We start from the raw sequence: 17,469 nt of genomic DNA, 5'->3' as shown, positions 1-17,469 counted from the left end.
ATGGATCTTTTTGTACTTAGCAGTCTTTTTGTTAATTATATCTGCTAAGTTATTGTTGGAAAAGTGTCAAGCTTGTTTGTAAGTAGAGCTCATAGTCATTAACTAAAGGTCATCTTGAATTCTTACCATAATGGTTCATTTTGTCAGGAACCCTTTCTGGTATGTAATACATTTGATTCATGTAGTGAAGCTGTTTAACCAAACCATGTTCCTTTTCAAACTTTTACCTAATCCATTTGGGTCCTAACCCTGACCACTGATTTTTAGTGCCCAAACCTGAACCACAGATCTGTGTTGCCTCAACCCAACCAAATGGTTTTGGTCCCCACTCGTATCCAACTAGTTTTAGTGTATTAAACCTGACCCCTTAAGGCCCTCACACACCGATTTTCGGCCGTCGGGCCGTTGATGAGCGTCGGTGCGCATCTGTCGGCATAGTTTCCTCGGTGTGTCCCGCACGTCGCCACAGGTCGGCCTCCCGTCGGGACCTTTTCAGCCGATTCGACATGTCGAATCGGTGTCGGGACATCGGTCAACAGCTCACTCTGTGATTGGCTGTTCCCAGAATTTCCCAGAATGCTTTTCGTCGTCATTTGCAGACTGAATCAAAAAAAAAAAAACATGGCGGACATTTCTTATTTTTTAGTGAATAAAATCAATATTTTGAGTTAGTTTCTGCATAAAAATGCGTTTTGATTACATTTCTAGCGAGAAATATGTATTTAACTTTCATAATATTCACTCAGTTAATGTATATAATCACTCGCTTTCCCGTTGTTGCGAAGTCTTTTTCAAACCGCGCCAGAATAAAGGCTGATTTATGGTTCTGCGTTACACCAACGCAGAGCCTACGGCGTAGGTAACGCGGCGCCGTACGCCGTACCCTACGTCGTAGGCTCTGTGTCGATTTAACGCGGAACCATAATTATTTATTTCAGCCAGCGGTAATTCTCCACAGAGCTGCAGGTGGTTGTGCCGTCTGGTCGCTGCTGTTTTGTATTGCACTTGTGTTTTCTCAATAAAGCTTTGAAAAAAAAGCGCTGTCCTCCTCCTTGAGCCCCTGAATACAGACTACGGCTGCCTGCTGGTATGGAGGGGAATTACCTCTCACGCATGCGCAGAATGTACGTGCTAGTTCGCCGTCGGGTTTCGTGTTTGCAGTGTGTCTAGTGAGCCCGACCCAGCCCGACACAGGCGACGCGAGGCGACACAGCAGTCGGCAGAGAGCGGGCGACGTCGGGTTGGCGTGTCCTGGGCTTTAATTGTGTTGCCTAAACCTGACCAAGCTGCCTCTAAACAACCAGGCTTACTGCATCAATGCAGCACTAAGGAATGTTTGTCATTGTCAGCCCAGCGAGTCCCTCTTTAGGCAAGTGCCGTAAAGTGATACTCAGTAGTCACGACAGATGACTGGAGCAGGAACCCAAAGATATTTTGGCTGATTTTTGTCAATAGTGGGGAGGGAGACCATGAAAGCTGGACAATAATTTTACACATAAAAAAATTCCTTGGTGCTGCTTTAAATCTAAACGCCTCAACCTAACCAACTCTTTTAGGTGTATTATCCCCAATTACTAATTTCTGTTGCATAAACCAATAGTTATTGATGCCTAAAACTGACAAAATAGTGCAATACTGCATCCTGACGTGAAAAGTGAAAAGGAAATAGTAATAAATGAGTTCATTCAAGTTAGTTTATACAAGAAAAACCCAGAGCGAATTGATTTTGACTAACAACAGTTTGTGACACTTCGGGATGAGAATGGGTTCTCTATGATATCTACAGGTTGGTTATTAAGACGCACCTATTTGACTTACTTTAACATCAAAGTATTAAATCTGTCGCACCGCGATTGCAGTGGATTTCTAGGTGGACTGAGTCCCCACATTTGTGCAGATAAGAAGGTACCGTGTCAGACTTAGATCTATGTTAGGGAACTAACTGTTATGTTATCTTTTATGAGCACGATGCAGCTCAATACCATATATCAGAAACTGACAAGGGTGGAGTAGAATTTAGCGCCTATCTATGGGCATGAAATATGAAATTGCCGGGGCTGAGCCCTACATTTTACCGACCCATTTTAAATCCTGGCTCACAGTACTGGAAATGTGGAACAAGGCAGTTGAGCTTAAAGCACCCGTGTTGCACTGGAATCACAAAAATAACACTCAGACCATCAGCCAGAGGAAGGACTCTGAAATTAAAATAATCCTAAATAACTTTAATTTTAAGCATTAGATGCCTGAATTGATAAAATTTAGTTTATACTTTAAGCATCATCTTCAAACAATCATCCAAAGCTCATATCTACCATTAACTCACCTTTAAGCTGAATATAACCTAAACTTTCAGTTCATCTAACCTTCCGCTCTGAGTGAGAGATTTCAGGTTTAATATTAGTTGCCACATAGATCTGAATGTCCTCCACGGGTGTTACATGAGCCCAGAATAAGAGTGACGAGGTGCAGAGGAAAGAAACCAGAGAAGTAGAAGAGGAGGGAGGAGGTGTGACCTGGCTTTTATAAGAAAAAAAGAAAAAAGGATAGTACATGGCAAGGCTAGAGAGGAACATCCAGGCAGGGCGCACGGCGTCCGTTTCAGTCAGTCCCAGCAGAGCAATGATAGTGTAACTAAAATCTACTAATCCCACAGGCTGGCAGGGGTTTGGTGAGTGAGACAAGCTGCACCAGTCCTGCAACCGGCTCCCAAACCAGCTGCAGCTGCAGCTGCAGGACTGCAGGACTGCAGGACTGCAGGACTGCACGCCTGCAGGACTGCAGGACTGCAAGACCCATAACTGCTCACACCTAACTGGGAGCATAACATGGAGGAACCTTTGAGTGTCTTCATGCAATAATGCTTCTGGGTGTGCAGGAGGATGAATACAGTATGTCTTAAACAGAAATGTAAGCGTATCACAGTAATTATGGAAATAAAGCTGAGCTTCTCGGAGCGAGTCAAATTTCAGTGTGTTCAGCAGTAACAGTGTTTTATATTTAGAGCTAGAGAGAGAGAGAGTTAATTGTTTTCATTGCGGATTAATATCCCTTTTTGCTCTAAATGATATTACCAGGACACCTTTAAATGTTTTTTGTTTTGTGTTGTTAAAAATGCATGGATTGATGAATCTGTATTACTTAAAATACATGTGAGAAACGTATAAAGAGCCATCAGAGCCATATTTATACCAACCCAACATGAAAATATTCCGTTGTCCAAATAAATTCCATCATTATTACTAATTTTATTATTGATAATTGTGTTATGTGCACATTTACCATATGTCTTTATAAACTGCGCAGAGGCCTGGAAGCCTGAGGCTTCAACACAGATTCTTCAATGTTTCTAGGACTGTGCTGCGCCGGACAGACGTCTCCGATGTTGTCCCTGGACTCTGCTGGCGTCACCAGCGCTCTGATTACTATCTGCGGTTTATCCGTCCGGATTTGAAAGTCCCCCAGGATCAGGATCTTTTCATTCTCTGCTGTCCTTGACACAATCTCAAATCTTGACTTTGGGGCATCCAGCCTTGGCAGAGATGTTCCTGTAAACTTTACTTTCTTTCTACGCTGGCCTGCGGTCGTGGTAAACACTGTCATTCATTCTATCCGGTACAAACAAAGCGAGGACCTCCTCCTCGATGGTTGCTTTGGTGCTCACTCGTCCGTACCTAGGATCCTTTCTCTTGTCAGAATTTTATTTAAAGAAAATCTGATCACATGTTCAAAAATTGGAAAGAGGAATTAATTTGATCAAAATTCACCGGAAGTGTTTATTTCACAAAAAACTTCCACTGACGGATCATCAGATGAAATTCAAAAGCAAAGAGACCCCAGTGGCACCGGAGGAGAAGAAACTTGGTTTCTAACACTCACACTTTCTCAACTAGAGAAAAACATATTTTTTCTCTAGTTGCACACATTTGCACACATTTATGATACAAAATGAACACAAAATAAGATGGCAGATACACTAAATGTGTTTGAAAGATGAGGAATAATTATTCAGACATGAATATTGTATTTAACATGAAATATGAAACTCTACTGATCAATAACAAAATAAACCAAAGAAAATGGAGGACGTGAAAAGTTAGAAGATGGCATGGAAAGTTAAACACTCGTACAATCTCAGGTCGCCGGGTGTAGGGTGGTTGTACCAGGGTTTCGCCTTCTTGACATCAGATACTTCCATCGCCCTCCTGTACCCAGATTATCATCTGATAACTGGTGCTGTATGTTTTTATGTTGACACAGTTTTTTCTGAGTCACGCGTCGACTCCTACACGCTCGTACAATAAACAGGGATTCCAGATTATGGCAGTCTGGGGCTCTAAGGAGCTTTGCACAAGATGCCGTCTAATCCAGCGTCTCCCTGGAGAGATTAGCCCTGTCACCATGACGAGGAATTAAACCGCTGTAAGCACCACTGGTGTCGGAGATGCTGATATGACGGGGAGGGAGGGTTTGGGTGTGGCCACACCCGTAATGCGTCAGTGTGATTGATGGTTAACGTAAGCAAACTACACATTACGATCATCAAACTACAATTCTTTTTCTTTTTTTTTTTTTTTTTTACATATTTCTAATGTTGAGATTACGGTGGCCGAGACCTGCCATTGCTGAAAATAAAAGTAACGGTGCAAACAGAAACAAACGCCGCTGCAAATTAAAGAAACGCTGCAAATAAAAAGAAATGCAGCTGAAAATAAAACGACGCAAATAAAAAAGCCACAACGCAAGTGAATTACCGGGGACTATTTTTGCTGATGCACCAGTGTTTTTTACGTGAGAGGAGAAATCCCTGACCACCACACACAGCTTCAACTTCACATTCATACAAATAACTATTGTTACCCACGCTTTAGATTATTCTTGGCATTATTATTAATGATAAAAACAACAAAAACAACACCTCTCACATAAAAACACCGGTGCATCGGCAAAAACAGCCCCGGGTAATTCACTTCCGTTGTGGCTTTTTTATTTGCGTCATTTTTTATTTTATTTGAAGCAGGGTTTCTTTATATTTTCAGCGTTTCTTTTATTTGCAGCGGCGTTTCTATTTTTTTGCAGCTTTTATTTTATTTGCTAAGCGTTTATTTTATTTGCAGCGGCGTTTGTTTCTGTTTGTAGCGTTACTTTTATTTTCAGCAATGGCGGGTCTCGGCCACCATATGAGATGGCACAATGAGCTTCTGTCTTATTGCAAAGACTTTGGAAAAGATGAGGTGAAGTTTAAGGTGAGGTGTAAAAACTATTTTGCGTTGGAGATTTTTGTAACATCTAAGGAATAAAATATGACACCTACAATTAGAAATGAATAAACATGTGCTGTCTTCTATCTGGAGGAAATACTGGATATTTTCCCTCACCAGGAGTTTTGGGCAAGATAACCAAACGCCCAAACCACTAGTTGGGTCGTCTTGATGTGAAGGGCAGTGGCTCTACTCAGGGTTGCTCCCAGAAGAATAAACTTCTCACGCTCCCTCAGAGGGACATCGGGTTTCTCCACAGCCAACCTGCAGGGTTGATTTTCAGTATGTGCATTCTTATTTGTTTTTTTATCATTACGATTCAGAGATCATGACCGATAAATAGAGAGTATTTGCCTTCTGGCTCAACTCTCTACACCACAAGTGCGTATCACTGCTGCAGACACCTGGCAATCCCCTGCTCCATTCTTCCCTTTAGTGGGAACTAGTAAACTGCTCCATTAGAGGCAGATTGCCATTCCTGCCACTTCACACACAACTACTGAAGCTCCCTGCTTGATGACACCAACGGGACCACAAAAAAAGCAGACGAAATCCAGACATCGCCAAACCGGTTCCGCTCTGCACTTTTTCTGCACCCAGAAATTCAGTCATAAAAGCTGTGGACAGAGTCGGTGACGGAGGGATCCCTGGTGGAGTCCGACTCTCACCTGGAGCAATCTGACTTTCTATCGGCAATGCGGACCAAACTCCATTTGTAAAGAGACTGAATGGCCCGTAGCGATGGAGCGAGTATCCCAAACTCCCAGGGAACCCCTGCAGGATACGACAAGTGTGTGCCTGTGTGTGTGTGTGTGTGTGTGTGTGTGTGTGTGTGTGTGTGTGTGTGTGTGTGTGTGTGTGTGTGTGTGTGTGTGTGATTGGGAGTGACGTGAGGAAAGAAATGTGCAATAATGTGTAAGTTTCTCTGTGTAGGTCAGTGCAATAATGTGGAAATTTGTGCAATAGGTTCAGTCGGGCTTTGCAATAATGTGTAGGTTCTCTTGCATAGGTCATTTGTGCAATAATGTGGACATCTGTGCAATAGGTTCAGTCGGGCTCTGTGCAATGGTTTTTTCTTCTACTCTACTAGGGGTATTGTGTAGTGGGTTTTCTGGGAACTGGGAGTGGGAACTGATGTGGATTAACGATAGTGTGGTTTGATTGTATGTGTGGGTAAAGATTTCGGGGTTGTGTTTTCTATGTTTGTTGGAGCGTGATTGTCGCCTGTGCCTCTCGTGTCCAAGACAAATTTCACCTAAGGGAGACAATAAAGATTTATCTTATCTTATCTTAAGTGACAGCACACCTGTGATATGCAATATTCAATATATACGATATAGTCCGATAGGTGTCAACAACAGATGTGTATTTAAGTGTTTTCCAAGTTTGTGTGGATGGATGGATGGATGGATGGATGGATGAATGAATGAATGGATGGATGGATGGATGGATGGATGGATGGATGGATGGATGGATGGATGGATGGATGGATGGATGGATGGATGGATGGATGGATGGATGGATGGATGGATGGATGGATGGAACAAACTTTAGAAGAGAGCTCAAGCTCTTTACAAACAGCAGGAAGAAATCTGTCACATATATATCACAAATAAATGAATTGCAGCTTTCATCTCACAAGACAGATCACTCCACTGCCCACAGTTTGGTTACATTTATGTCATTTCCTGCTGGTTCTCAGCGGGCGCTACCTTCCCGACCCGGAGCCAGCGACTGAGTCAGAGTCTGTTCCTGGTTCCCCCCTCACACTTTCCATTCGTCTGGCCATGAATGATTCACACTGTCCTACTGGTCTCGTTCGGATGGCAGCGTAGCGTGTGCACTCAATAGTTTTATGAACATCAAGCAAAGACGAGAGCGAGGCTGGAAAAGAAAAAAACACAGTGTGTCAGAACGGTACCTCATTGCGTTTCCATTACACTTTTTTGCAAAAGAAAAGCGAACGTCTAAATTTGCAATAAAGGTAACCGCTGCGCTCTCTCCATGTTGCCGTATCTCTCCATCTCTCGTCCTGCGAGACTTCTCTTCTCTCAACTTTGAAGAAGACGAACAGAAATATCTTTAGACTTTGACAAATTATTGCAACTGCCGTTACCACTGTTGCGAGTCAAGAGAAAACGAAGGCAGCAGACGATCATTCAAATGGTTATCCAGAGGCAAACCCCTAATGTAGGGCACTAATGCATATTCATTGATTAGCAACTGATTTTTTGGATGGAAGAAAATAATCTTTGTCGTTTCTTTTTTTGGGGGGGGGGGTTGCCTTAATTTGTCTCACCAACGTGAGATCTCCTATCCCGCCTTTAACAGATCCCACTATTATAAGTGCTCGATATGAAGACGCTATAATCATTTTTATTTATTGCTTTTTTATGATTAGCTTTCAACAGAAAAGTAAAACAGAGTGATACATAAATAAAAAAGCCCCCATCCATCTCTAAATAGGTAACCTAAGGCCATTAACTGTATTCTCTGCTTTTGTACATTTCTATCTGGTTTTTGCTATTTGTACCGCTGCATCTCAATTATTTTATGAAGTATGTTTCTTTATCCTGTTGCATACCGGGTTGTCTCGCGACCAGGTCTCCCATGAAATAAGAGAGTTCATCTCAAGGATAGATAAAAGTTTAAATAAATGAAATGGAATTATTTGTGTGCTCTGGCAAACTTTTATGCCTGATATGAATAATACGCCAAAGATGTATTATTTTAACTGTCTATTATATATTTAAATTAAAAACACTTCCAATTTTGTCTAGACGGATACTAAATAATAATTGTTTTATCATGACTACATTTGGTTGTATGTACTTTTTTATTTTTTGGTTAAATTTTTTGTATAAATATTGCATAAAACATTATTTTTTTTGTTTTATTATGGGGGCGGTAGAGAAGCCTCAGTATTCATGTGTCAGTTATGACACAAACAACATTATTGGGTGAAGGATTTATTTATTTATGCTGCTCTTTCAAGGTTCCAGCACTGAGGACATCGACCTAACGACGAGCGCACTGAAATATGAGTTTCAGATCAGAAATATTAACAGGTTATGCTTCCTTGAGAGGAGCCAGGCTGATCATCACAACCTTTAAATAAATGTGTCTGGGCAGCAGTCTGTCTCTGGAGGCAGCTCTGCACTCTCCGTCTACGGGGGGGGGGGGCGTCTTCCCTCCGTCTTCTCTCTGCTCATCTATCTCCCGCCTGTCACATGAAGCTGTAGCTGATGTAAGACAGAGCTGATAAAAATGAATAATTTTATTAGTCGGTGAGATTAATCTGGCGTGCAGAAGGCCCTGTTTTATCCAGGCTTTGCGTGCGATGTCTGCTGCAGTATTAGCTGCGGCACAGATTTAGCCCCACTGGACAGGCAGATGCTTTCCCCTCCGAGCGCGGCGGAAACGCCATGTGTCACTGAATCTGAGCCGGGATAAGACGTCTGTCACACTGTAGCTCCGCGTGGGATCTAAAGCTCCCCGGTGCATCATTCAGCAAAAGACACGGCAGAACACCTTCATCATCTTCATTCTGGCGGCTTCTGCGCTGAATAAGATCATCTGTAACAGCAGATGATTTAGCTTGTGAAATATACAGCGAATCACACGCAGTGTTCACTGAATCGCAGTGAGACAGACACGTTGTCCAGATGTTATTCTCAGATACAAGTTAGGCGGCACATATTGACTGTGTTTGGAGTAATTATGGTATGTGATCTGCAGTAAGCGCTTCCCTATTAGACTTAGCCTTGACCTGAGGTTATGTAAGACGTTGCCATAGATTAATACTCCATTTTGGTGACTTGGCACTTGTGATGGCAAACATTTGTGTAACTACAGCGGCGTTTCACCACAGCTGGGGTGGCATCATGATTTGTGATTGGTTCAACTCGAATGCTGCACTGTTTGGGTTTAAATCTTCTCCATTATGTGGCATCAGTGGACTTGTACTTCTCGAGACCGGTCTTGGTCTCAAGACCGGTCTTGAGACCACTTCTTTGTAGTCTTGCACACCAAGGTGATAGAATCTTGTGATCACCAGTTCTTCCACTTGTTAATGTACAGTTTTGTAAACTATTTGTATTTTGCATTTGATTTAATGTTTTGGTGCATCTGCATGTGTGTCTGTATTTAATTACAGTATTGTGTTTATAACAGCCTTGTTGTCAGGGTTTGACATTCCCCCCAGTTTGTGAGTTTCAGTTCTGTCCCTTCTGTGTCCCATTGGCCCTGATTGTCTGCACCTGTGTCTCGTTATCCCCTGTGTATATCTGGTCTTGTCATTCCCTTGTTACCTGTCGGTCCGTACTGTTTCTACCTTCATGTCTCCTAAGTTTTCCATGATCCTGGTTTTTGTTGATCCTGCTCTGCAGCGCTTTTAGTTCTTGGTTTTTCTTGAATAAATCCTTGGTTTTTGCAACTCCTGGCTCCTGCTCTCCTGCATTTGGGTCCTCAGCAAACCGTATCATAACACTTGTTTGAATAAATATATGGCATCATTGACTTTTGAATAATATTTGCACATCATTGTGATTGATTAAGCATCAGGTCCATTTCAGTGATGCTGATATACGGTGTCATTTGGCTACTGCCATTTCAAGTCGGTAATTGTGTATCTTTAATATTTAAAATTCACATTTCATCTACAAATTAAGTCCAATTTAAATCAGTAACATTTACTATTCATTCAACTTTTCTGTCTGGGTGTTGGAGGCTGGTTATTTTGCTAGGTGACTTTGGGACTAGTTAGTAGTCACATCAACCCTTAAAAGCACTCAAGTCAATCTTCAAATAGTGTAGAAATGGCTGTAGTGCAGTCGCCACACATATTTGATCTATTGAGCTAATTGATGAAAACATTTATAGTGAGTTCAACATCAGACATCCACTTCTCTGTGTTATTGTGCTGCAGTTGAATACAAGCTCATATGTAAACTAGCTGAACCAGGATGCTGCTGATGTTCTACAACTCACACAAGATGATCAAATAACTCGTTTTTTTTGGTCTCGGTCTTGGTCTTGGTCTTGTCTTCGTCTTCACACCCTCTGGTCTTGGTAGTGTCTTGGTCTCGGTTGAGGCGGTCTTGACTACAAATCTAAGCATCGGTAAGGGTTTTGAAAGAGTATGAGAAAAGTTGTGGCCTAACTTAAACCCTTCTGGTTTCTCTTTCCCAGACTGCACTGAGGCGACGAGGAAGCAGAGAAGCTTTCAAAGAGAAGAAATCAACAAGTCAGGTAAGTCACAGATTAAATATTACGCCCTTTTCTTTGAACTTTGGTGACCTTTTGAGTTTTTGTAGTAAATAAGTCATTTGAAAATAAAAAAAGTATTTGCACTGATTGGAGTTTGCAAAACCTTTTTGTGAGTTTGAATACTTTTGCAAAGTTTTCATATCACATTGAAAAAAGCGTTACATGCAGTGACTTTGAACTTCTCTCTTTCACCGAAAAGGTCCAAAAGCACTTCGACTATAACATTGCAATGTTGACATGCCACATGTATTTTTTCTTTTTTAGCTTTTTTACTTGCAAAAAACTAGACAGCATCTTGTATCATACCAATTCTCCCTCTTGTAGGAGGACAGTGCAGACCTCAGGTGTCAGCTCCAGTTCTCCAAAGAGGAGTCCGGCCTGATGAGGAAGAAGATGGCAAAGCTGGGTCGGGAGAAGGACGAACTTGAGCAGGAGCTGCAGAAGTACAAGACCGTTTACGGGGACATCGACAGTCCCCTTCCTATGGGGGAGTGCTCGTCCGGCGGCCCTCACACCACGCGAGAGGCCGAGCTCCGACTGCGTCTCAAGCTGGTGGAGGAGGAGGCGAACATCCTTGGGAGGAAAATTGTGGAGCTGGAGGTGGAGAACCGGAGCCTGAGAGCAGAAAACGAAGACATCCGCAGTCAGTATGAACGAGACTGCTTCGGGCGGGAGCCCTTCTCCAGCATGCCCTCGTCGCCTTACGGCGGCGACGCGCTGGAGTCGGCCAGCGAGCTGCGCCGACATCTCCAGTTTGTCGAGGAGGAGGCCGAGTTGTTGCGCCGCTCCATCTCCGAGATCGAGGACCACAACCGGCAGCTGACTTCTGAGCTGAACCGCTTCAAGTTCGGCCCCAGCAGCAGCGGCTCTGGCCCTGGCGGCGAGGACGGCGGCGAGGTGGGCTTCCTTAAACCCGGCAACGGTTCCAGCAGTGGGATGATGATGGAGGAGCTGAAATCAGCCCGGATGCAGATCAACGAACTGAGCGGGAAGGTGATGAAGCTGCAGTACGAGAACCGTGTCCTCATCTCCAACGTCCAGCGCTGTGATCTGGCCGCACACCTCGGCATGCGCACCGGCAGCCCCCGAGACAGCGACGTGGAGAGTGACGCCGGCCGGCGGGAAGCCAACGATGCTGAGGAAGAAGCAGGGCGACTACTCCTCCTGCAGCCCAAGAGGGAGGGCCCCATCGGAGGAGAGAGTGACTCCGAAGACCTGTTTGAGAAGACGGCAACCACCTCAGGGTTAGGCAGCATCAAACCATCCGACGGCAGTGAGCTCAGTGCCACCGAACTGGCCAATCGCAGGAGAGAAGAGCGAGAGTCCTTCGCCAACGTGAAGAGAGAGGCGGACAGGCTCGGGAAGACGGTGGACCGCCTGATCACGGACACGGACAGTCTCATCTTTGAGGGGAGGCTGCTGGTGACGACGGGAGACGTCTCCGACGAAGGGGTAGCGTCCGGATCCAAACCCGACTCTCAAGTCCTGGACACCATCAACACCCGCATGAAGGCTTTCCGCACCGAGCTGCACATCTTCACGGAGAAACTGGACCACGTGGGGGAAGGGCTGAGGGAAAGGACGGACGACCTGTCGCCCATGCCCAACCTCACGGAGTCCAGCAGCTTCCTGTCCACGGTCACCTCCATGTCCCGGGACTCTCCTATCGGGACCTTCGGGAGAGACCTGGTCACGGACTTCCAGGTGAGTTCAGCACTTCCTTCACACAAGGGTGACACATTCTGCTTTCACTGTTTTGTTTTTTTCCTTTTTAAATAAAAAAAGGTAAGGCCTCTAGGGACCAATAGACTCAGAGAAAACTGAACACTTGAACATTTCTGAAAACCATAGCAAATAATGCTTTTTTTAATCACAAGCTCAGTGATCACCAATCTGGGATCATAACGCAGTGAATTTTATGAATTAATTCAGTGACCCAGCAGGAGACTGAATCCAGATATCTAGCTGCCTACAGGAATTTGGATAAATGTCCCTAAGTGTTCAGTCATTAGCGAAGCATTTAGGGCCAAAACAAATGAAACGAGAGCCTCAGTCAGCAGGTTGTGCAATAAAACCGTCTCTAATTAGACAGTGGCAGCGCCGCACATCTTAAGGGCACCGCACAGCCGTGCCAGTTAATGGGAATCTCATTAAGTTGTCTACAAACGTGGCTTAAAGGATGGGTTTGGATTTCTCTTGTATGCTTTCATATGATATTATAACGGTAAACTTCACCAAGAGAGGAGCGGGTAAACTAGGAATGGGCGATATTTTACCGTTCACGATATACCGTCAAAAAAATTCTCCACGGTAAGAATTTGTAATCTTACGGTAAAAACGATAAATTCCCGTTGTTGACGTTTTTGTGTAAAGCTGATTTATGGTTCTGCGTTAAATCGACGCACAACGTACGTGAAGGAAGGAAAGAAGGAAGGAAGGAAGGAAGGAAGGAAGGAAGGAAGGAAGGAAGGAAGGAAGGAAGGAAGGAAGGAAGGAAGGAAGGAAGGAAGGAAGGAAGGAAGGAAGGAAGGAAGGAAGGAAGGAAGGAAGGAAGGAAGGAAATAAGGAGGGGAGGATGGGAGAAAACAAGGAAAGAAAGAAGGAAGGGAGAAAAGAGGGAGGGAAGAAGGAAGGAGAGAGCAGGAGGAAGGAAGGAAGGAAGGAAGGAAGGAAGGAAGGAAGGAAGGAAGGAAGGAAGGAAGGAAGGAAGGAAGGAAGGAAGGAAGGAAGGAAGGAAGGAAGGAAGGAAATAAGGAGGGGAGGATGGGAGAAAACAAGGAAAGAAAGAAGGAAGGGAGAAAAGAGGGAGGGAAGAAGGAAGGAGAGAGCAGGAGGAAGGAAGGAAGGAAGGAAGGAAGGAAGGAAGGAAGGAAGGAAGGAAGGAAGGAAGGAAGGAAGGAACGAACGAACGAACGGAGCCAGAAAGAAAGAAAGAAAGAAAGAAAGAAAGAAAGAAAGAAAGAAAGAAAGAAAGAAAGAAAGAAAGAAAGAAAGAAAGAAAGAAAGAAAGAAAGAAAGAAAGAAAGAAAGAAAGAAAGAAAGAAAGAAAGAAAGAAAGAAAGAGATTCTTGTTGAAGATGTTTTTGTGTAACAAAGATGGTGGATCTGAGAGCGAGATAGATTTATAGTTGAATTGGTATTTTTTTATCGTCATTTTTATCGTTATCGGGATAAATGCCAGAAATTATCGTGATACATTTTTTAGTCCATACCGCTCATCCCTAGGATGAACCTTTTTTAAGGACTAGAAGCAGGGACTCAGGACCCTTATGAAGGAGGTAGATAGACATGAAAGGATCCGGACCCACATCTGCCCATCCACCTCGGCCTTTACGGAGCAGAGGTGGATGTTTTAAATCCCTGATAGGCCCCGTCCCCGGGGTGATATGCAGTGTCAGGTCCCTCCATTATTAGAAAAGCCACCCAGCTCTACCACATCGGCACCACCGCCACCCCCCCCTAGACCCGCTGCCACCGCCATCGCTTCCTGCTGCTGCCACCTTCACATCTGCATCTCCATGCGCATCCTCATAGCCAGCAGCCCCGCCTGCCTGCTTCCCCGCTCTTCCTGTCTGCCAGAGCGGCCGCCCTGCTTCCATTCAGCCGGGGGGGCCGAGGGGGCCGAGGGAGGGTGCTTGGTGTGAATGGAGTAAGTACTCAAGGATTTACAGCATCTTCTTCCATACGGCTTGACTTTTGTGACGCTCCGAGTTGTTGCATGATGAAGTTTAATATTTCTGTTTTTTACAACTCTGCCGCACCATTATTTTTATGACGCACAAATGGTGTACCTGTTCTGTTTCCTGAATACACACACACACACACACACACACACTAGGGCTGGGTATCGATTCAAATGTCAAGAATCGATTCCGATTCTTAAGATTCAGAATCGATTATCAAGATTTGATTCGATTCGATTCGATTCCGATATTGATTTGGGTTAGTGTTATTAAAACAGTTTTTTGAGCTGTTGCATGAATTATATGACTGTAGTTATGCAAAATATTATTACTAGTATTATATTGAGATTCAACAGCAAGTATTGGCAGCTAATGATGCTGTAAGGACCAATCAGCTCCCAGAATGCTGATAGAACTGCTTTCAGAAACATCATGTGGGTCAGAATTACCAAACAGATCCAGGGAGGAAACAGAGACGGAGGAAATCGGTTTCATTTTTTCCCACATTCCGTTTTTATTTGTTCCATTTTCGGTCTATTTTGGTTTTTAATTTTTGAGCATTTGGTTTTTAGCATTTTTTGCAAATGTAACCCCAAGACAGTATATAAAGTAATGAAATATAGACAATTTATGCAATTATAACCTAACACTTTAATGTTTTCATACCTTTAAACATATTTAAAGGCAAAAACATTGCACCAGTTATTCTCGTGTCCAAATAAAACATTCCTTTTTTGGGGATAAACCAAAAAATAACCAAAGTTGTAATGTAAAGATGAAAAAAAAAATACATAAATAAATAAATAAAAGAAAAAAAAAAAAAAAAAAAAAAAATCGATCTTTAGACATATGAATCGATTTTTAGGAATTAATATGAGAATCGATTTAGAATTGGGAAATCGATTTTTTCAACACAGGCCTAACACACACACACACACACACACACACACACACACACACACACACACACACACACACACACACACACACACACACAGAGGGACGGACTACTCCATGGGGTTTCCAAGGTGACAAGTCATAAAAATGTAATGGGAAAAAACAAAACTGTTCAACAAAGAGTGTGAAACAGCATTGCATTGTGATGCGTGAGCTGCCTGTGGAAGAACCTTGCTGGCCGGCATCCTGCTTTCTGTCCTTGTGTTATTGCAGCTTAGTGAAAGTCAACGTGTCAAAATGCAGCGTACACTTCCCGAAGCAGGTTTATTTTCTGTCTTGCATGATCCGACAGACATCTCGTGTCTTGTTTCTAATCACCCAGACGGCCGTATGGAATAAATTCAGCTGTTGAAGAAACCCAGCCTGCTTTGTGGCGATGATAGTCTGAATCTGCTTCCATGCTCATTCTATCCAATGACTTGTTTCTGCTTTGCTCCTCTGCTTGTAGGACTCGCTGGTTAAAGTCTGGGTGAAGCTGGGTGGTTTAGTCACAGCTAACGGCTGCATTAACAGCTCACTCTTGTTCAAAGAAGTAAAGCCTTGGAGAAGTGTCATGAACTGGAGGTATCGCATGTCATAGATGGAGAAAACAAAGAAAAGAGATCCCTGCAGCAGCAAGGATTTAGTGTTAAGTTAAGATGCATGTATCTGGAGACATGCATTCACAAGAGGAAGAGGAATGGTTCATTTCCTCTTATTTATTTATTTATTTGATCTACAAAACTGTTATCTAAAGCATGGATGATTGTGACTTCTACAGCTCATATTAATAGCTTCATAATCCCATTTAATAAGAAACGTGCTCAGAGGGGAGAGAGATCACATCTTTGGAAATTGGTTTTTCGTGGTTTGGTTTCCCTCAACTCGCCACTACAGTGCTGAAAATGTATTTAGTTTAAAAGCTTGTAATAAGATAGTTCAATTTACAGGATTTAAATTGCATCATTATGGAATTCGATTCATTGTAATTTCAAAGTAAAATCAGACTTTTTTGATGTATATTGACACAGTTGCAATATTTATTGCAATATTGATGCCATACGTCAAAGTCAGTCATCAAATTTATTTATTTATTTAACAAAGTTGATTAAAGTGCTTTGCAGTCAAACAAAAATCATAAATTTAAAGCAGAGTGGCAGAATAAAACGCAGTAATAGAACAATGAAATAGAAATAGTAAAGTCCAGTATCTATGTGTGTGTCAAAAATATATCCTTCAGTAATTTCAACATATCTTAAGTTTGAGCGGTGCTGATCCACTTAAAACTTTAGAGGTCAACAATTAACTGTAGTCTGATTCACATGTCGGTGTTTCACAGCAACACGGTTCCCCCTTCATAAGTTTCCTCCAAGTATTCAGGCTTCTTCCTGTGAGGGTGGTTGTGGATCAGCTGTCGCCGCGAGTGTGCGTGGTTTATTTGTCCTGTTTGTCCCGTTTGTCTCTGTGCGGCGCAGTGACAGACCTGTCACCTGTCACACGATGAGCGTTCAAATTATCACATGTTTAAATATATTAAACATGTGATCATGTTAAGAGCAGAACAATTAAAATGCAAAGTTAAATTAAGAAAATATTATAAAAGATAATATTCTGCAGTTATAAAACAAGTTATCTTATTTTCTCATAATTGCACAAAAGAATAATTCATCAAGGCACCACATTTTATATTAATTATCTTTTAATATTCTCTCAGGATGATCAAAAAAACCTTTTTGTATATTGTAGCACTAAAAACAAATATGTGCTCTCCTAGTAAACCTGCTAATATTCAAAACTCTTAATGAAACTGAGATGAAACTGGAATATTAAGCCATTATTACAGGATGTGGAAGTCAGATTTATCAAAAAACAAAAACAAACTTTTCCTCTGAAGTGAATACTTACAGTTTTCAACGATAGCTGAATTTAGCTTGTTAGCTCGTTATGATAGAAGCAACCTGGACTGAGGCTTTTACTTTACCTTTATTTAATGTTGTACTGTCTAAAAAAAAACAACATGTGCACCAACATGTGCAACATCCAGGCCCGAGATGCAAGTGTGCGTAGTTTTCCGCTGCTACGACGCACGCGACTGTGTGTGGGCATGTCGACAAGCTCTCGCTCTGCTGTTTGCCGTGGTATCTCTCAGCTGTTGGTTTGGACTCATGTATCCCTCATTGCATGCGCTTCATAACAAGTGTTTTGCATTCTTTTCCCCCCGGTTCCCTCTCTTTGTTCCTCTTTGTGTTCCCGCCAGATGTTTCAGCCCATGATTTTGTTCATCCTTATTCTCGTTCTTTTCTCATCCCTCTCATACGGCG

General features: G+C 42.9%; 1 protein-coding gene across 1 annotated transcript in view; it reads left to right on the top strand.

The window, feature by feature from the left end:
• Positions 1-17,469, top strand: part of LOC133452458 (microtubule cross-linking factor 1) — a 114,329-nt gene that overhangs the window by 49,153 nt on the left and 47,707 nt on the right. The window contains 2 exon segments of the mRNA XM_061731781.1: positions 10,452-10,511; positions 10,854-12,233. Coding sequence (XP_061587765.1) covers positions 10,452-10,511; positions 10,854-12,233 — 1,440 coding nt within the window.

Source organism: Cololabis saira, chromosome 10 (genome assembly GCF_033807715.1).
Source record: "Cololabis saira isolate AMF1-May2022 chromosome 10, fColSai1.1, whole genome shotgun sequence".
NCBI classification, from domain to species: domain Eukaryota; kingdom Metazoa; phylum Chordata; class Actinopteri; order Beloniformes; family Belonidae; genus Cololabis; species Cololabis saira.
Note: the sequence above shows the minus strand (reverse complement) of the source record. Positions and strands in the feature narration are given on the sequence as shown.